This window comes from Passer domesticus, chromosome 2, assembly GCF_036417665.1.
Source record: "Passer domesticus isolate bPasDom1 chromosome 2, bPasDom1.hap1, whole genome shotgun sequence".
In the NCBI taxonomy this organism is placed as follows: Eukaryota; Metazoa; Chordata; class Aves; order Passeriformes; family Passeridae; genus Passer; species Passer domesticus.
The window spans coordinates 105,888,641-105,909,052 of NC_087475.1; the positions used below are offsets into that span (position 1 = coordinate 105,888,641).

At 43.4% G+C, this 20,412-nt stretch overlaps 2 protein-coding genes across 14 annotated transcripts in view; one reads left to right on the top strand and one right to left on the bottom strand.

Moving 5' to 3' along the window:
- STXBP5L (syntaxin binding protein 5L) overlaps nt 1-7,779 on the top strand; it is a 185,074-nt gene extending 177,295 nt beyond the window's left edge. For all 7 annotated transcript variants that reach the window (XM_064410300.1, XM_064410301.1, XM_064410306.1 and 4 more), the window contains 3 exons: nt 1,464-1,575; nt 1,954-2,174; nt 3,188-7,779. In XM_064410300.1, coding sequence (XP_064266370.1) covers nt 1,464-1,575; nt 1,954-2,174; nt 3,188-3,229 — 375 coding nt within the window. In that variant the 3' untranslated portion in view covers nt 3,230-7,779. The remainder of the gene's footprint in view (nt 1-1,463; nt 1,576-1,953; nt 2,175-3,187) is intronic.
- The window catches only part of POLQ (DNA polymerase theta), a 60,456-nt gene continuing 43,723 nt past the window's right edge, over nt 3,680-20,412 (bottom strand). For 3 of the 7 annotated variants that reach the window (XM_064410290.1, XM_064410291.1, XM_064410292.1), the window contains exons 25-30: nt 19,994-20,178; nt 19,536-19,647; nt 17,844-17,968; nt 16,225-16,378; nt 14,358-14,473; nt 3,680-8,845 (exon numbers count right to left, since the gene is read on the bottom strand). In XM_064410290.1, coding sequence (XP_064266360.1) covers nt 8,597-8,845; nt 14,358-14,473; nt 16,225-16,378; nt 17,844-17,968; nt 19,536-19,647; nt 19,994-20,178 — 941 coding nt within the window. In that variant the 3' untranslated portion in view covers nt 3,680-8,596. Of the gene's footprint in view, nt 8,846-11,184; nt 11,658-11,692; nt 11,891-14,357; nt 14,474-16,224; nt 16,379-17,843; nt 17,969-19,535; nt 19,648-19,993; nt 20,179-20,412 lie in introns of those variants that run through there. The other 4 variants (XM_064410293.1, XM_064410294.1, XR_010356781.1 and 1 more) reach the window with 4 other exon arrangements.

Consider the following 20,412-nt stretch of genomic DNA (forward strand, 5'->3'; position numbering starts at 1 on the left):
TGACTAATAAAAGAAAAAAAAGAAAAAAAAAGAGGGGGAATAAGTTCTGGGTTATATAATTAGCAGTGAACCAGAATGGAAGTATAAAAGAAATGGTCCTGCCAGCACTCATTATGCCCTAGGGAATAACATGTGCTGAGCTGCTCAACTCACATCACAGCACTGTCTGTCTCAAGTCTGAAAAGGCACTTTGAGGAGCGAACATTGCACACCAGCTTTTGTGCACCAGAAAGATTATTTTGCAAGGAGCCAATTTTAAAATAATCTAAAGGTTTGACCAATGCATCTTAGATTATGGACCTACAGCAAGAGGCTGTTGCATGCTAGTTGATTTTTTTTGTACCAGCCTTAACAGCACTATGCAACTAACAAGCACAGGGAAACACAGCCCTTGCTTCTCTGTGCTGCTGGACTGTGGCTACTTTTAGACAAAAAAAAGGTTTGCATGGTCATTTTGTGTGTACAGAAAGCAGATGACCCAGGATCACCTGCTACTTGGAAAACAAAGGTGGGCTGCATGAGAGCTCCACTCAGGCTCCAAGGGCTGCAGTAATTTTTCTCCCCAGAGCAGGTGACTGTGCAGAGGAGCAGTGGCTGTGAGTCACAGCGCTGTCCTCGCACTCAGCCCCCAGGAGCGAGCACTGTGTGCAGCACAGCAGCTGGATCTGCCTGCTGAGGCTTGCCTGAGCAAACACAGAGCTGAGCAACAGGGCAGAAACTGTTCTCAGTACACACAGCCCCCTGGTTTCAAACACTAATGGGACTGCACACTTTTCCCATCAGTTTTTTTTCCAGAGAGCCTGCTTTTCCTAATACTTCTGCAAATAAATCTGAGCCTGACATTTGTTGGGAGTGACTGCTCCAAGATGTGGCACCAGAGCAGCGCCTTCAGCAGATGTGCTTATTTAGCAATGCTGATGGCACACTAATGGGGTGGGGGAAGGTTGTAGGAAGGTAATGAATTTTGTTTAAAAAGAAAAAAATCAACTAAAAGACAAACCACCAAACTCTGAATTGCTGGCAAGCGTTGAACTCAGGTGTGCTATAAAAAGAAAGCAGGGTGACTGCCAGCCTGGCTGGGCAATCACTAAAGCAAAATACATAATACACAACAAATTGTTTATTCAATTAGAGTGTCACCTCTGCTGTTTCTAAGCAAAATGTGACCTTATCACTGGTGTTTTCATTCTGTATTAGCTGCAGGTTTTTTTTTCTCTGGTAACAAACCTGGGACTGAGCAGTGACAAACCAAGTCCCTTTGAAAGCATGAGTGAGTCCAGTTAGCCCAAGCATTTGTCAGAATACACAAATATTACCTGCATCATACTGTTCTCACAGCAGACTCTTTTAAAACTAGTTGATTAGGTCCAGTGCATGTGTCTTGTTAATGAAAATCAAGAAGACACCTAGAACCACGTTCACCTCACTTACCTTTCACATGGACTTTTTTCTGGCTTTACTAGGACATGCTTGGGGATTTGTTTACTCCCGTGGAAACACCAGAAGCCCAAAACAGAGGCTTCCTCAAAGGACTTTTTGGAGGAAGTGGACAAGCTTTTGACAGGGAGGAGCTTTGTGAGTAATTTATTGCTTGGGGGTTTTTGGGCAGACATTCATTCTTGAGATCCCCTGTCCTTGTTATCTAAGCATGGAGCAGTACACAAGATTTAGGTGATTGATTAAAAGAGAGAGTTGACCTCGTGGAGAAAGGGGAGGATCCTTATCTGCCATTCCTTAACTCCCTCACCTTGGCAGCTTCTTTTGATCAGCTGAGTGGGGGGCACATGACTGCACTGCAGATGTGGTGGTGGCAGAGCAAAGCCTTCCAGATGTGCCACCTGCCCCTCGAATGATGTCACTGCTGCGAGGAGGCAGCTCAGGCCTGGGGAGCGCTGACAGAGCCAGGCCAGGAGCTCACCCCTGTCTCTCTGTCCGTCCATTTCCCCTTTGCAGTTGGCGAGGCCACGGCAGGAAAAGCCTCGCGCAGCCTCGCCCAGCACATCCCGGGGTCCGGCGGGATCGAGGGCGTGAGGGGAGCCGCGGGTGGGGTCATCGGGGACCTGACTCGCGCGCGCATCGCCCTGGACGAGAGGGGACAGAAGCTGGGTGAGCTGGATGAGAGGACTGCCAGCATGATGGCCAGCGCAGAGGCGTTCTCCAAACATGCACACGAGGTAGGAGCCCTGGCACCCACACCCTGCAACTGGAAACTGCCCACCCTGGCACCCAGCCTGTGCTTCCCTTTGGGAAAGCCAAGTGCCCTTCTCTCCCTTCAGCCAGTCCTGGTGTTGGAGGCGTGCTCATGTCAGCTGCCACGGCATTGTTCCTGCTCCCAAACTATCAGAATGCCAAAAACAAACACACCCCTTCCTTTCACGTTTCCAGAAATGAGCATCCATTGTTAGCCTCTGAATTTAGAACATGGCACTTCTCATCTTGCCTTTCTCACTAATTCGTTATGGTTTGGTTTTTTTAAGCCACTTAATGCAGCACTTCCATGCAGTAGGGCAGAAAAGAGGTAGGTGGATGAGTGTAGAGGAACCTTTACAGATCTTACTGGGAAGAGGAGAACATTACTAGTGCAGCCCTGTGGTACTGTTATGTAGAATAGGCCTTGCCAGGAATAGGAATAGCTTCTGTGCTTGGAGCTAGAAATGGAAAGCTTTCCCATCCCACGCTGTTAAGACTGGGAAAACTAAAATGGTTTTTCTTGAAGATAAAACAACATCAAAGCACGTTTTTCATTTAATGTGCATCACATCTCCGGACAAGACCTTTACATTTTTCTTGGCTTTTGTTAGTGTGAGGCAGAAAGAATGTGCCTTGAATTGCAAGAAGTTTATATAGTCAGGACATATCTACTATGCTCCATAGAGAAGTGTCTTTTTATTCCTATAGAAAGCAAGTTCCTTTAATTTTTGAAGAAGAAAAGTAGTTAAAGTTCCTCAGGGAAAGTCTTGTAAAACCAGCAATAGCAGGCAACACTTTTTAAATGTAATGACTATGAAATTAAATATGAGATCTCAGTGGACTCAAGACCTGCTGACATTGTTAGTGAAGTATTGCATTGTTCTGCATTTATTAATTCTGAAGTCTGGCAGTTAATGGGCCTAGGTCATGTGTGGTCTCTCATGTGCAGGGCTGTGCTTGATTGCCATTTGTTTGGTTTTTTTCCCCATCTCTGTAGGTGATGCTCAAATACAAGGACAAAAAGTGGTACCAGTTTTAGACTTTCAAGGAAGCTGCTTGTGGCTTTATTAAGAACACTGTTCAGGGAAGCAGCCTTTATTCCCAGATCTACCAGTCACTGGCCAGAGACAGTTTTTTCTCCTAGAAGATGTTTTTCTGTTACTGTTGTTGGATTCATCACAGTGGACGTCAAGGAGAAATTTTACAAACCATGGGATGGAAGCTGGAATCATGAGGGTCGTTCCAACAGCTGACTCTTGGGGTGGCCAATTTTTCCCAAAAGGAACTCAACCATCACTGTGGCATGTAGTTTTTCAGAAGCTGTAGGTATGAACTGTGGGGAGTGCGTCTGGTTAAAAATATTCTGTACAAACTCGAATGTTAATGCACTTATAAAACTTTGCATGACTAATTGCCAACTTAAAAAAAAAAAGAGAAAAAGGAAGCATGTTGTGACCGAAGAAAAATGGGATTTATTTCTATTCTGAGAAAAAAAAAAAAAAAAAAAAGAAAAAAAAAAGAAAAAGAAAAAACACCTTAAATTACAAAAATCTTTATTTTTTAAAAGTTACATTATAAAAAGCCAGGACATTTCAAGCATGTTTGCTACTGTTCTCCACATAAAAATGAGTTGAGCTGCATTTTCTTATCAGCTATTTATTTCCCTTGAAAAGCCTTGCTCAAGGCAATGCTCTTTAACTCCTACCAGAAAAATAAATAAATTTAAAATCCTATCCCCAAAATGTAACGATTTTGCAGGTAGCTGGACAGGCACTATCTAACAAGATCATTAAGATATGTCATAGATGGTTTATTTGCAATTCAGAGCACATGAAACATCATCCAAATCTATACATTTAAAATGTGCTCTAGATTCATCTGTTGTCCTTGAAGGGGGGCTGTGGCACTTTTCATCCCCATGGAGTCTGTATCACTTGGTTGCCTTATTTCCCAGTAGCAGGAATAGAAAAACAGCTTTGGAAAGCATTTCTTCAAGTTAGGAAAGGCCAGATGGGAAACCACATTCCCATCAAACACTGCTCACAGAGGCTGCTCAGCAGCTTGCAGAGCAGCTTAAGTGCTCAGCTGAAATTACGAGGGGGCCTGCACAGAAACCCCCCCAAAACCTGAGACAGAAAGGGAGATTGGAGCAGGAACACAACACAGTGGGCCAGGGAGGAGCATGGAAAACCATTGTCAACATATGTATGGAGCACAGATATAAAGTGACACCATGGGTGAGTGGCAATTTGTCCTCTGCTCACACTGCTAAAAGTAATTTGCTTCTGCTTCAGAGTGGCTTGTTTGGTTTTTGCAGTGAATGCTGCAGGAAACTCTGCAACCTGCAGCCACAGGAGAGAACAGTAAGCTGGATTCATTGCCTGTCCTGCTGGAGTGCTCCACCCTGTCCTACAAGACTCACTGCCACACAAGTCAACTGTTAGGTTAGAAATTTTTCCAAGATTGGGCTGAAAACAAGGCACTGAAGGCTTGTTTTCATGTGTCTGGACATAGTTTCAAATTAGAAAAAAAGGAAGTGAGGAAAAGCTGGAAAAACAGCCTTTAAAATTATTCTTTTGAACAAGTGTAACATCTTCTGTCTCTTCAATGGACATTGATGGAGACAGGCATCATCCCACTCCCACCTAGACCTTAATTTCACTGGTGTTTGTATCATCACAGTGTTCATATGGTCCCTCTCAAAAACACCTTTTCCTTCTTCTTCCTTTACCTACAATAAAATACAGCCCAGGAAGTTGTACCATCCACAAGTCTGGCCTCACAATTGGCCCACTGCACAAGCTGAAGGCTTGGAAGAGGTTTGAGGTGTTAAGTTTTAAATTCCCATTGTGGCAGAACAGAATTTCATGATTTACAGGATTTTTACATTTTGCTGTAGCCAGAATCAAAGTGATGGCCCTGACAGGTCTAGCTCAACTGGGAATGAGACTCCACAAGTTTCTCTAGCACAGGAGAAACTGCTCTATGTTGTCAGAACTGTAGAAACTTGCAGGGGAAAAGGTCAGTGCCTGAGTAATGCCTGGGCTTCTGCAGAGAGCTAAGGAATTGGAGTTGCCCGTGACCCAAGAGGATTCCTCTGTGTGTTTGTGTGTAAGGATAAACCAAATCTGATGCCAATAGGAACTGGGTTGGGGAATTCCTTCCAGGGGCTGGGTCACAGAAGCAACCACTGGTGCCTGTGAGGAAGCACTGCTCTAAGCAGGCATCAAGAATGAGGAATAAAGGAGAGCATTATGGCAAGTTGATCTTCAGTTCAAACCTGTACTCACTGGGCCTGTGCTCTGGCCTATAATCCAAACCCACTGGTCTCTGAGCAACAAAATCATTTGGGGCAGCATTCAAAATGTCCAGCAGCCAGCTTATTTTCCATTCTGCCCTGGTGTGTGGCAGTCAGAAGCAGCCCCAGAGGCTGATTGGAATTGTGGGATCTTTGAAGAAAACTTAAGAGCAGCTTCTGACTGCTGATCACTGCAGCTCACCCAGAGAGAAAAGTGTCCTCAACAAGTCTTTACACAAGGCCCAGCTGACTCTGGCTGCCAACAAACAGTCTCTACTTTAACACCAGGGTGAAAAAAAAAACCTGCCAGTAGATTTCCATTTGCATTTTTATGCAACAGAGAAATGAGAATTTAGCAGCCCTCAAACTTACAATTTTTAATGCTAAACTTTTAAGCAACTTTTCTTTAGTACTCCCCATCAGGTCACAGCTTTCCACTCTTACATATTTTACATATTTCCAGACAGTTACCAATTACCATTTCTGTTAAGTTCACCACTTGTGACTATAATTATCAATTTTCTTGTAGTCTGTAGAGATCTAAAAAGATGTATATGTTTGTATATAGAACATTCTATATATATAATATATATATATGTAATGTACATGTTGTATAAGTTTGTTAGTGCACACTGTTAAATGCTTTCTATCAAGATTTACCATGTATGTGGAAAAAACCCATCACTTAAAAAGTTCAATGAGGGAGGAAAAACTCTTGCCTGGGTGATTTATTGTGAAATGAGGGGGAGTGTGGGATTTTTGCAAGGCTTGCCCTGCACACTGCTCAAGGCTGTCAGTGACAGGCATGGAGCTGCAGCATTCCCAGAGAGGAGCACAGCATCTGACTCTGAGAAAGACTGCAGGACTGTGACTGGCTGGAGGAAAATCAAGGACATTGGCTGTCACTGGGTGTTGAAATCTTTCTGTGCTTTCACCTTTCCCACTCAGACAGCACCACCTCAAGCAAAATCCCAAGCTTAGATGTCTCTTCAGCCTCGCAATCCTCTGCTACACCAGGCCAGATTGGCTGGAAATATTAGTTCTGTTTAAAATGCTGTTTGTTCATTTAGATACTTTGTTCTCTCACGTTCTTCTCTCCAGGAGCTCTGTCACAATCAGATCCAAAACCAGTTACACAGAACTTCCAACAGCACACACACCTTTGGGTTTGATCAGATGTTTGTAATCTTATGTCTAGTGCTGTAGATAGACAGAAAAAAATGCATTAAATTAGATTATTTATAAGTCTGCAGAGTTGGCAAGTCTTCAATGAAGTACAAGCTACTTTATTTATTAATAAAAAAATTAAATCTCTTCCTAGATCTTTAACTTCAGTTGCAAGCATTGAATTAAAAGACATGACAATTGAAATTTTGAGAATCAGGTTTTGTTTTCTGTAATTACCTGGGGGGAGGGGGTTTAAGTTTTTTTCAGTTCTACAGTTCTGTCTACATTAATTAGTCATTTCCCACAACACCAGGATTGTTACAAAAATGTGTAACAAAAATACTCTATTTACTACATGTATTGTATAAAATTATCACATAAATCTCCTCTAAAACAGTTTATACTCCTTTTCCAGAATCCCTTTCACACCATAGTGTGTGCATAATGCAGGTGGGCATAGAAAGCTCTTTTTTTCAATAGAAACCACTTCAGAGCTGCATCCAGCCTCAGCCCTCCTTCATACACAAACTGTGTGTGTGGCAGCACAGGCAAAGCCCCAGTTTTTGGTTAATTATGCCCATCAAATAGCCCAGGCCCTGCCCCATCCATCCTTTCCCATAGCCCAAAGGTGAATTCAAGCACAGCATATTTCAGTCTTGAATGTTTCTTTGCCCTGGCAGGCTCTGGTCAGAGCACACTCTCTCTCATGAAGGAACTGCGTGTGGACATTGGCAGCCAACTCCTCCTCTTAGGTGTATAAGCAATAGTCACGTAAATGAGTGTTTCCATTCATGTGTTTTGTTTTGTGATTAAATCAACAAATCAAACGTTGTACTTTTTTAAATAGCAGCAAATATTCAGATTCAGTGTCAAGGAAATGTGGGCTGAGAATGTGTGGGGTTTGTTAATGAGTCATTACCTGTCTCTCAGAACGAAGGCTGATCTGGGGTGAACCACACACTCGTGTGCTAACCATGTCCTGTTTCCACAGGTATCCTAAATCAGTATCACAAAGCTAAGGCATCTTAAAGTGAGGCTGTCTCGTGCCCCCATTAGCAACCAAAAAATAAAAAATAAAATTAAAAAAACAGAGGGGAAGAAAATAAAGGAAAGAATTGATACTAGTTGGTGTAATCTCTTTTTTTCCCCAACTTCTACTCCTACATTCTTTATAGTATTTCAGAGGTGCATGGTTTGTCTAAAGCCTTTGGTTGGAGTTTTCATTTCTCATTCAGGAATAAAAAAATTGCAGTCGTGGTTGTTGCTGGGGTGGGGATGGTCACCTTCCTTCCTCCAGCAGCTCCTACCAGGACAGAACCCACGTCCAGTTGATGTTCCCATGCAGGGAGCTCACACGGGGCTCCTGACTGCCACACCAGCTGGAATGTCACCAGCCTTGGAGCAGGGCTACCAGCCAGCCAAGAGCCCTTCCTGTCCCTCCCACTTCAGCGTGAGCTCTGGAAGGGCAGGAGTGTAAGGGCTCTTCCCAGCAGCACCTCTGAATTGCTGTGCCAGGAGAAGCTCCAAATGCCAGCCAAAGGTGCTGAGCTCCCCTCTCCCTCTTGTCAGCTCTGTACAACTCTCTCCATGGAATGCAAGCAGCACGGGAGAAAGGCAATAGGACCAAAGCAGATCAGATTACCAGTGTCATTATTTGTCACCTGCCTGTCACAGCTTCCAGTAGCCAGGAGAAAAGGAAAGCAGCAGCAGTACAAGCTTGTGGTCTGCATGTGAGGAAAAGGACCAGGAGGCTGCAGCAAACATCAAAGGTGTGAGTTCCTGCTGCCAAGGCTGGGCAAGTCGTGCCCCGTATCAGCAGCCAGCTGAATGCACATTTGAGTCACTCTGAGCAGAAACAGATGGGAACCAACCAGAGCAGGCTGCTCAGCAGCTCCAAGGGACAGACTCTCCCTGTGAGGAGCTGGGTCCTGCAGGTTCCCATCATGAACACAAGGCACTCCCAGTGACCACAGCTCTTTGCCAGGACTGCATCCCAGCTGGGTTTCTTTTGGCAGGCACATCCCTGCTGGTGCAGCAGCCAGGCAAGGGCAGTGCAGGGCTGCTGTAGGAATTCTGTGTGCACTGAGGGACAAGGCTGTCAACAGTTGTAACAAACAGAACTCTTACCCCTTCTGCAGCATTCATCTGTCCTTGTGCCAGGCTGTGCCAGCTGACAGAGGCTGGCATTGGCTGTGAAGGGAGAAACACACAAACAAGCTGAGGAACAAACACCACCAGATGCATCCCATCCTGACTACACAGACTGAGACTAATCTGCACTCTGGTAATCAGGTCCTGAATTAATAAAATGCCCTCAGCCAATCAGAGGTGGGGGGAAAGGAGCCCACAGGCAAAACCAGGTAAGTAATGTGAGCAGCCAAGCTCCTTCTTACCACCTTCAGCAAACAACATAAACCCTTTTCTGCAGTTCTGGGCAGTGCCTCTGCTTACCTGACTTAGCCCTCTTCTGCTTCCACTGCTCAGTCTCGCTAAGAGTTAAAGTCTAATCAGAACTGAGGAATGTAAATAGCAGCAATCAGAAACCAGCTCAGAGCCAGTCCCTGTAACACAACTCAAATGCCGCAGTGGCTACCTCTTATCTTCTCATTTGTTCCAAATTACTGCTTAATTAAAATGAGCCCATCGAGTTTGTTAGTCAAAATAAGTTTGGCTACATGTTAATCCCCTTACTGATTAGCATCACCCCCTTCTAGAGAGCTTGCTGAGAAATACGTGTGAGATCCATCCTTGGGAAACTCTGAAGGCAGCGTGTGGGAGGGAAATATTGTAATGTGCCAAGGAACAAGCAGCCCAAATGACAGCAGCCCCAGTGAGGCCTGGAATACGGCACAGGTGTGTCACTGCAGGACACCCAGGACAGGAAATCATTAGGCCATGTGAATTGATAATGAGGCCAAGCCAGCATCTTCACAGGCAGAGCACACAAATGGTCAGGCACCAGGGTGCCAAGGCTCGGATCTGGTAATAACAAAAGCTTTAATAAAGTAAGAGAAAAGACAATGCTGTGGATAAAGAGCTCAGCCATCAGGTGACAGGTGTCGTAGAAAGCCATGGCGTAGAGCAGGAAGGAAGAAAGCAAAAAAATCTCAATGTAAGGTGGAGTACAAAACAGGAAAGAAGGCCAAGACGGTGCTGAGAAAGGCAGCAAGGCAGCCTCATCGGGGGCTCTGGCTCAGTGCCACGTGTCTGTTTTGCTGCACAAGAGGCAGGAGCTGGATCAGAGTCTAGGATGCAGCTTTTTGTGAGGGGCTCCATTAACATCTCTGAACGTTCCTGTGTTCCCCAGCCCTCGCTGTGGCTACTTCTGATGTCAGGAAAAGGGCCCTGCCGAAAGCGCCGCATTTGAAGTTAACGATCCCCAGCCCCCTCCCAGGCTGCTGAAAGCCAAGTGTGCATCCTCTCAGATCAGGCTGAAAAAGCAACTTCAAAAGTACACTGCTCAAAAAGGACCCAGCAGAAGTTCAGAAATGAAAGGATAATTAGGGGCTTGAAAACTTCTCACAGGAGGCAAGAATGGAAAGATGGAGATTGATTACATTAGGGAGGAACTGCAGAAAAAGACAGGATACAATAATTAGAGGCATAAGGAAGATGACGGGAGGCACTTGTCCTCCCTTTCTTGTGAGATGCAAGGGCTAGACGACGAAAATTACAGAATTCAAGGTCAGGCATTGTGTGAAGTTAACAAAAGCAGCTGAACTTGTGTAACCATCACAGCTGTCTGGAAGGGAAATGAAAACTTGTGATGTGGATTTAGCCAGACCAGAAGGTGTTAGTGGGGAGAGTGATGCCAAATAGTGGCAGATTAATTCCCTGCAAGCTCCATCCTTGCCCCCTCTTTTGAAGGATCTGATCCCAGCTCAGCTTGACAAGCCCGAACTCCCAGGAAAACTTTCTGCCTCATCATGGGGTCAGAGCCAAAGACACTGAGGCAAAAGAGTGGGGAAATCTGAGCAGGTTTCAGTGGGACTGCCAACAGGCAGGTGCGAGGCTTCCTTAGAATGGTCTCTGAAGGAAGAGCCACAGGTCACCCGTCACAGCGTAACCACTCCTCTCAAACACACCAGACCTCAAACACCAGCAAGGCTGCCATGTCAGCTGGCCAGACTGAGATAGTTTTCTTCTTGAAGAAGAATTTTTTAACCAATTCATTGAGCTTCATTCTTTAAAATGTTTCTGCTGGTGATTTTGTACTAACTCTAAGAGATCCCAAACAATATTCCTCTTGAGGCCAGTTTGCAAGGTAGCAGTAGGATGAATTACAACAGTCAGTCACAAAAATGCTTTCATAAAAGTCAGAGGCCAACCAAGCACAGGTTCCACTCACTGTGAATGCTGCACAGCTGCTCAGTCAGAAATCCAGCCAACTGCAAAGCCACTTCAGCACCTGAGTGTCATCAGCAGAATCCAGTACAAGATAATCCTGGCAAAGGCCTTCAAAATTCTGCATCAAGTGCAATCACAATGACTCGTTTTGCCCTAGACAATTATACACAGGCACTGCCAAATTATGTTTGCATCTTGTTTTAATAACGTATTCCAGCTCATTTCATGTGTAATAAATTCATTAGTCTTTGGGGGTTTATACAAGATCAAGCACCCTTGGCAGAATTCATTTAAATATCCTTCTTTTAACAATTAATAATTTCACAGTTGAAACATGTTTCAGTGCTCTGGCTGAGCTCTGGCTGGTTTGGCTTGGTGAGTTCATCCCAGCTTCCAGCACAGGTTTCAGAAGGCAGCTGGGTACCCTGCCAGCAGAACCACAGCCCAGGAGGATCACACCGCCCGCAGGTGATCCCAGGCCTTCACCCTTCAGTCCGTGGTGCTGCTGCCTCCCCACACATGGGGAAGTCACACAGCAGTGTCACAGCTCCAGGTCCTGCAGGTCTCCCCAGCTGGGGCCAATTTTTACTTTAACATTCAGTTTCACTGAGAGTCTGATGGCGTTTTCCATCTCATGTTTCACGATCTGAGCAACCTAGAAGAAAACATCAGGCATCAGACACACACACACAGCTTCAGTGCTCTGGGTTTCTGTCAATAGCTGGGGCAGACAAGCACCTGGAATCCTATCCTGCATTTATTTGCACTGACTTACCACCAATGGGAATGCAACCAAATCCTGATTAGTGCTTATGAATGGAGAAACTGTATAAAGCCAGTGAGATTTCACGCAGCACAGAAGTGTGACTGGTTCTGCAGTGTTAAAGTCTACTCAAAAAAAGAGGCCAAGATTAACTTTCTGTTAAACACCTGAGACTCCTGAAGAGTCTCATCTTTCACTCAGCTGCACAACTCTTAAGTGTTTCACAGAGTTTGTTCTGAAAACTTCAAGGTACTGAAAGCAAGACACAATTTGCCAGAAGCAAAGAACGGTGGCTCCTCCATGTTGTGCCAGCTTGAAAAGCACTCTGTGAAACACAAATCATAAACCTTTGGGAAAGCAGGGCACACTCCATGTGGGTGCTACAAATACTGCCCAGGTTACCCCTCACTATTTAGTTAAGGCAACTCCTGCCCTCTAGTAAACAGATGAGGTAACTGTTCTCTGCTCTCCAGAAGTATTCCTAAGAAAACACTCATTTCAACACATAGTTAGGAGACCAGAAATTATTTCTTTCTGCAGCAGATTGGATTACAAGAGACTGGATTTTTTTCTCCTAACTGTAAAAACTTGCTCTGGACAAAGGTACCACCCCCTTTCCTCCCCCAAGACCTATGCAGAATCCAGCCTGGCCTGGATTGCTTATTTGAATGAATCTCTCAATCCACACCCATCCCATGAACCTTTCCACAGCAGACTGAAAAGAGGCTTTGAAGTGATGGTGATTCCTCAGCTCAGCTAGAAGCCACCCTGGCAGCAGAGGAACTATTCAAGCTGTCTGACCCTTCCATGTGTTTTCATCATTTCCTGACAGGGAGCCACCATAGAAATTCCTCCACAGTTTTTGTTGGGGAATGGAGGAGGGGATTTGAGGAAATCAGAGCACAAGATGAAGTTTACAACAGCATGAAGAACTAGGGGAAGATCTGTCTGCCAAGCCCCTATGTCCCTACATACTGCATTTCAAAATGATCTTGATAACCTAGAAAAGTGCTTTGAAATAGGATGTAATTCAGCACAGACAAGTACAGAGCAGAAAGAAGCAGGGTAGAGAATTAGGACAGAAATAATCTACTGTTCAAAAATAGGATGAAAAATAACTACCTGGGCAGGAAAAAAAATGGGGTTATCAGAGATTAAAAACTGAACAGTGCCTAAGCAAGGCACGCTGCTGTGAGAAAACAAGGAAATGAAATTCTGGAACATAGAAAATGTTGCTTGCATAACACACAAATCAATTTTCCACTTTATTTAAACCACTCCAGCCTTGATCAAGTTTGGGGCCCAGCAGATCAAAAGAAACATGAACCATACAGAAGGAGATTCTTCGAGAATGGTCACAAGTCCAGCACATGGCACCAGCAAAGAATATCTGATTAGGGCTGCTGCACCCAGAACCAGGGACAGCAGGGCAGGCAGTTGCTGGTTTATTTTTCTGGCAACTTCCCAGAAAAATCTATGGAGAAATACATCTGAAGGGAGTGAGAAAAGCTGGTAATAATTGCTCTTGAAGTTGAGGTAGTTAATGAAATACATAGAATACAATAAAAAATAAGCAAATCCATTCACTTGTCTCCAGTTCTCCTGGGAACACCATGATAAACTGGAGTCAGTATCTAAAGATGTTAAAGCCTATACTCAGGGGATTTCAGTCTTCTACAGGAAGAATATTAGGAGCCTTTCAGTCTCAAAAACAGCCTGCCTAGATTGAAGCAGCAGATGTCTGAACAAAGCTGGCAAAATGAGAAAAATCTTGAGCTGAAATTCAAGACAAAAATACCAAACCTTTTATTTACATGAACACATCTATATTATTAATAAATATACTCACATTCTTCATATTTTTATTAGCAGATATTTATTAATATATACATGCATGCTCAGGCCAGTCAGCACTGCTGAAAGCTCTGTCAGACTATGAGTTACTGCTTGCCATCAGGAGATGACCTTTTGTCATCAGTGATGTGCCTGTGCAGAAGGGGAAGAAAGGTACCCTAGGATATGGAAGCACAGTCTGGGAGCCTCCCTGTGTTGGTGCTCAGGACTTGGGAAACACTGAGCTGCCAACATCCAGCTCTAACACCTGCCCCTGAGAGCTGGCACACAGCACCACAGTGCTCCAACCAGGAAGACAAGTAGTTAGGGAATGAGGAAAGGAGTACCAAAAGGATAGAATCCTCCTTTCTCTGCACAAAGTACAGTTCTGAGCTAGGCACCAGAGCATAAACAGGAAGGCAAAATACCTCCAGATGAAGAAACACTTCCCCCTACACCTGTCAACAATACTAAGCCACTTCACTCTTCAAGCCTCACAGAGAAGTTGCATGAACTGCTGATACAAGCAACAAAGCACACACTGAGAATTAACTTCAGCCATGGGGATGGCTTGAACCCAAAAATCAAGGGATCAAGCATGCAAACATGTTTTTTGCATCCAACTGAACTTTGTTTTCACAGCCCTTTCAGCACCCAGGGAGGGGAGGATCCAGGGAAGAGAATGTGAGCTCCCAGAAGGAAGGCTTGTTTGAAATACAGTGACGCAGCAGAGCTGGAAGAGGAACTGCAGGGCTGTACCTGGATGACATCGTCCTCTGCAACTTCATAGAGGAGCTCATCGTGCAGCTGGAGGATGAAGAAGCCTCCTCTGATGGGATGTAACATCCCTGTGTTTCTCCTCCTCAACAGCCTTCCTACACAGGTGAAGAGCAGAGTTTGTTAAGCACCATCATACAAAAGTGTGTTTCTTGTATCAAAAGCCTTTGCACATTCCCAATGCTGACAAAAAGAACATGAGGACCTTGAAAATTAAAAAGCCTGTGCCTACAGACAGAACCACAAATCATGGCTATTCTATCAATATTTGTACAGCTACTGAGGGAAAAAATGTTAATGAGAAGTATTTTAGATATACACATTTCAGCTTTACATTATAAAGACATGAATCAGAACAGAAGCAAGAGACAGTTGTGTCTCCTGAACCATCTGGTTTGAAAGTAAATTTTAAACAAAATAGTGCAAAGTTTAATCAGAAGCTGGTTTACAACATTCTCTCTGGCAATGAATTAGGATTCTGCTTTTCTTCCACAAACATTTTAATGGCTAGTTTAAGAAAGCAGTCAGCCCCCTGCAAAAAGCAGCTTCTGAATGTGTAGCTCCTGAACAGAACTGAGGAAGGAAGAAAAGAGCAGTTATTGAATAAACAAGTAAGCAGCTGACAAAACCAAGATCCTGGTGGACCTTCCCTGACAAAAAATAAAACAAATCCTTCCATGGTAAAAGCTGTTGGTGTTTTAAAATAAACAAACACCACCTCAGACGCAGAGACTCAAAAGTTATTTATTTCTCAGGTTAGCTAACAGGAGGACTTGAGTTCACAGAGAGGGTTTCAAGCCATCATCAGCTGCTCACACAAGCCTCACGCTGAAGCAGCAATGTTGAAGCAGCCACATGATGCAGGATGCTCCTCTGATGGCACAGGCACCTCCAACTTGCTGAAGAAGAATTCCTTCCAGTTCTGGAAACACTCAGTATCAGAGCAGGGGAAAACTGTCACAAAGGCATCTACTCACCTCCCTACAACTACACTGGCCAAAGGTCAGGAGCTTCTGCCTCTAGGAGGGGTGGGAAGCTCTGCCAAGCTCGTGCCTTCTACTCCTAGCTGACCTCTGAATCTCCAAAATAAACTCCCTGACACATTTTTAGAGGTTTGCCAATTAATATTTAGTTTCCAAATCAGACTCTTCATATTAAGACAGCTTCATGTTTCAATTAAAGCATAAGAGCTATCAAAGAAATACAGCTCTCCATCTTTTAAGCAGTCTTCCTAAAATACACCTGATGAGCAAAACACCATGTACATTAATCTAAAAAAAGTCTTTGTGGCATTCCTCTGGGAATGAACACCCCAGAACAGCTTTGCTATCAGCAGAAAAAAACTTATGTTGAAAAAACTTATGATAAGTGCTTCATATAATACTCTTGTGAAGTCTCTGTGCATCCAATTCCAACCAACAAATTCCAGAATTAATTCTAACCAAAAAATGTATTTTTGGAAAAAGAAGTCACCCCACTCAATTTTTTCACTGCCTCTGAAGCCAGAGAGTTGCTCAGTTTCTCCTTCCTACTTCTGAACAATTCTGTGGTGGCATCACAGACCATATCACACATGAACTCTCACTGCCAACCTTTGCAAGATCTGCTCTGAGGTAACTGGAATCTCTGTTCTGGTCACATTTGCTTTAGTTTGTTGAGCAGACATTCTTCCTCCTTCCTGATGACTTTTTTGCCCCTTAAACGCAGACTTACCACTGTTAGAAAATAAAACTTCTCCCACCTCTAGTCCCAAAAGTACTAACTTTTTTTCATGCTTTTTTTTTTTTTTTAATTAACATTAGTAACACTGAAAATCTTGCTCCAATGTGCAAAGAAGAGGCAACCATACCGCTTTTATCTCTCTGGAAGGAGCTCTCCAGATGTCCATGGGACTTGAACACAGAGGAGAAAGCTTCCAGGCGTCTCTGAATATTGACAGTGGCTGTTTTGACAATATCTGCAGCAGATCCCTGAACAGTCGTATTCACAGCCTGGCGCTCTGCCTGAACAGAGATAGTTGTTCTCAAAACTCACCCCCAAAAAATTAAATCCAACATGTCACACGTACTTAATTAAAAATAATAAATACATGGCCAAATATACACAGAGTAAAAATTCGAAATAAAAAGTTTGTTCTATCTGCTTGAGAGAAAAACACATTATAGACTAGCTTCAGACACAACATTTCTACAGGCACCTGACAAAATTCCACAAATTTAAAATTAATGAATATCAAGAGTGATAATCTGCAAGTCACAATCCACAGGAAGGAGAAGCATATACCCATGGTAACAGTTTCAAGGGGAGAGGAAAAATCTCAGTTAATCCAAGCACCACAAAACACTTCTGTCTATCTTCAAAGCCATAAGGGATGGACAACCGAAGGCAAGGAACTGGACTTCATGGACTAACAGTTTGGTCTGCCACACTAAATCCTGACTGCCAGAGCATTACAGCTGTGCAAAAACACAGCAGACCACCATTTTTTTTTCAACACAAGCAACTTCTCTACTAATCCCCTCCTCAGACAAGAAAACTGTACTGAAAGTTTCTTCTTTGTTTAGAGCTGAAACATCTGCAAAGAACTATGAGGATGCTGAAATCTAAGTGAAGATAATTAATTAACTGGTGTTTAATATGATTTTAAAGACTAAATCAAATTTGAACAGAAGATGCATCTTGAAAGCTTCCTGCTGAAGTATTTTTCAGATCAAATTGTCCATTATTTTCAAAAGTTTTTTTAAAGCCTTCTTGTTTCCCTGTCAACTGTTTGGAGTACAAACTCCCCCACTGCCTCCCTGTTTTACTCTAGTCTTTAATTCCATACAACCTGATCCAGCTTCCTATTGAGAAGTATAATGCTTCCTCCCCACAGAAACACCTCCCTAGGGAGTCAGTTTACTCTTACTGAAGTAGAGTCTATGGCAGAAGTGTCCAAAATGACCTGGAAAAAAAATTAGTGCGAAGGTGTATACTAAGTAAATACTTATCTAAGAAGTTAGAGCAATTTTCCTTTCAGGAAAAATAAGAAAATGAACAAACACCCAAAAATACAGGTCTTAAATGCCCTTTCTTGTTCAAGTGCTGACAGCACATAACAAAGACTGCAGAGTGGGAGCAACTCAGCCTGAAGAGTTTAAGTGTACCCCTGTGTGGAGGCTTTTTAAAATCATGTCCATCGATTTCAATAAATTACTCCAGCTCCAACGTGGGAGTTCTGAAGTGAGGTTAGCACAGTGATGACAGCTGCACACCCAGTCACAGAAGACTTTCGTCAAACAGGCCATGACAAAAGCTCTGTTATTCAGAGAGTGACTGAGGGAACAATGAACTGAGCAAGAAGTGGAAGGTCATGACTAAGATGGCTCACAAACCTTGTAAATCTGCAGACACGGTTTTGCAAAGAAATCTGGCATTTTAAAAATAAAACTAAAAAAGAGTTTTAAAAAGGCACAGCACTCGACATACATGAGCTTTACTGTAGGGGTTTGGATCTTTGATAGCTGGCAGGTAGCGCCGTCTCCCCAGGATGGTCTGCACAAACCCATCCCTCCTGCAGCTCCGCACTGTCTCCCTCAAGAATTTCTGAACCCCTGTGAAAGGAGAGAGAAAGTTTTCTGTAATACAGATGATGTTCTGTACTGACTTCTCAGTGGGGTCACTGGAAGCAGTCTGGGGCAGCCAAGCAGCATAGAGGAGATCCTTTAAATTTCCCAGACCCCATCAGTGGACAAAGGCACACGATCACTCATTCAGCTCTGCTGCAAAACCTATTAAGACTTTTGAGGTGGAAGAGAGTGCACAGTGTCAGGATATCTGGCTGTGCACAAGGAGGTGGGAAGTCCATCCTGCCCAGTGCCCAGGCACAGAGGGTCATATGTGTATTATTGATAATGGAGAGGTCAGAACCTGGACCAGCACTGGAAAGACAAGAAGTAGGGAGAGAGTAAATTGAAAGCAGAAGCCAAAGCCCTTGATGCCTCAGGCTGCCTGACTTCAGGCTGTGTCCCTTCAGATTCTAGGATGAAAGAAAATCACCCACTTGCATTTTGCAAGGGAAGGAGCAAATCCACCAAGAGTGTTAAAAAGAAACAGGTCAAAGAAAGGTGAGACAGGGAAGAGTGAACTTGCACTGCAAGTTCAGGTAACAACTGTACTAAAGTGGGAAAAGTTAACTTCAGACAGCTTCTTTCCATGTTTACAAAATATAAAACATAAAAGGAGGTATTCAAAATCAGGACTGACAGCCTAAGTCAATTCATGAGGTATATCATTTAGCAGTCAGCCTGGCAACACTGAGCAAGTGAAAACCCACGAGAAGTGAAGTTACAATATCAGGTACACTGCAGTTTGTATGCACACACACATCCCGAGAGAGAGGAAGCAGGAAGTCATTCCTAATGGTCATGAAGGAGAGACTATTCAGAAATTAATGGAGACAGAATCTTAACAGAAAACTGTTTTTCTGCATCTGTCTCCTAAAGAAACAAACCCTAAATCTTCAGGACATCATTTTCCAGCTCATTTTCAAGTCCTATGATTAGAGCTAGTTGCCTCTTGTCCCATTTGCCCTCCATTCTTTTTCTGATTGCAGCTCTATTCTCTCTACATCTTTCCTACAAATTAACATGCTGCTTAGAAACACAGCCACAACTTTTTACAAAACAGGGGAGAGCTACTCTGAGCAGCTGGATAAAATTAAAGGGTAATATGTAAAACAGTTTGAAACTCCATGAAAGCAGAAGACAAAAGCAGAAGAAAGAAGTGGTTGTATTTAAAAATTATAAGAAGCATGGTTCTAAAGTTATCACAGCATATCATTTGAAGCTGTGTGTTTTAATAAGGAAAAGCATGTTTCTCATTCATAAACTGAAGAGCTTTAAAATGACTCCCCAGGGCTTATTAATTAATTAAAATTACCAAAAAAATTGTAATAAGTAAAGAACAAAATCCTAAAGGTAAATAAAACAAAAGCAGAGTAAGACATTACAGAGTATCAAACTGCTGCATTCATGACCAGACATTTTCAAAATTAAAAGCATTTTCAAGAGATACAAGTAGTAAATTGAGACAAATTTAGGATTTGAAGAGACATGGATAGAAGGGATTAAAAACAACAACCACCACCACCATCCAGCTCCCAAACAGCCATATGCAAACCTGCGTATCTCGATTTGAAGGATTCAATGTAACTGGCAGCTTCATTTTCATCAATCCCCATCTGCTCGCCTAAAGATTTTGCTCCTATTCCATAGATGATTCCATAGCAGATCTGCCAGAGGAAAGGGTGAAGAATCGCAACTGTTTGGTCAGCCACACAGAGAAAGCAGAGCCAAAACAAAATGTGATCCACTGGAAGACAAGTGCATGGAAACCATGGCAAGTATTCAAGAAGAGAGACCTGCTCTGAGTCCAAGCCATTCATGCTGCTTTTCTCCACCCTCATCACCCCAAAAAAACCCTGACAGCTCCAGTTGCAACGTACTGGGAGTGGGACGATGGACAAAGGAACTACTGAAAAATCACGGCCAAACTCAAACAGAAAAACATGCTACAGTGTGTTGAACACTGAACCTTCCTGCCCAGAAAGCTGCTATTGAATTTTTTCCTAAAATTACCTGCTTAGCTTGTTGCCTGGTCCTGTCCCCAACAGCTTCGGGATCGATCATTTTCCATTCGGCTGCGATGCTCTTAAAGACATCGGTGCCACCATTCAAGGCTTGAATGAGGCGACAGTCACAAGACAAATGAGCAAGGATCCTCAGTTCCAGCTGAGAGTAATCAGCAGCCAAGATTAAGCCACCTGAAGTCAAGAAGTCATCAGAAAGCATTATTTCATAAATTATTCCACTATTCCATTCAACTTGCCAGCAAGAAGGACTGAACCCGCCTTTTATCTTCTGCTCTGAGAGTCTTTCACAGAAAATTCTATCAAGACAAATTCTTGCCTGTTTCTCCAGTGCTCAGGCCTGCATGCTTTACATATAATCACATTTGGAATCCATCAAAACCATATAGACAAGTATCTGTCCAGGTG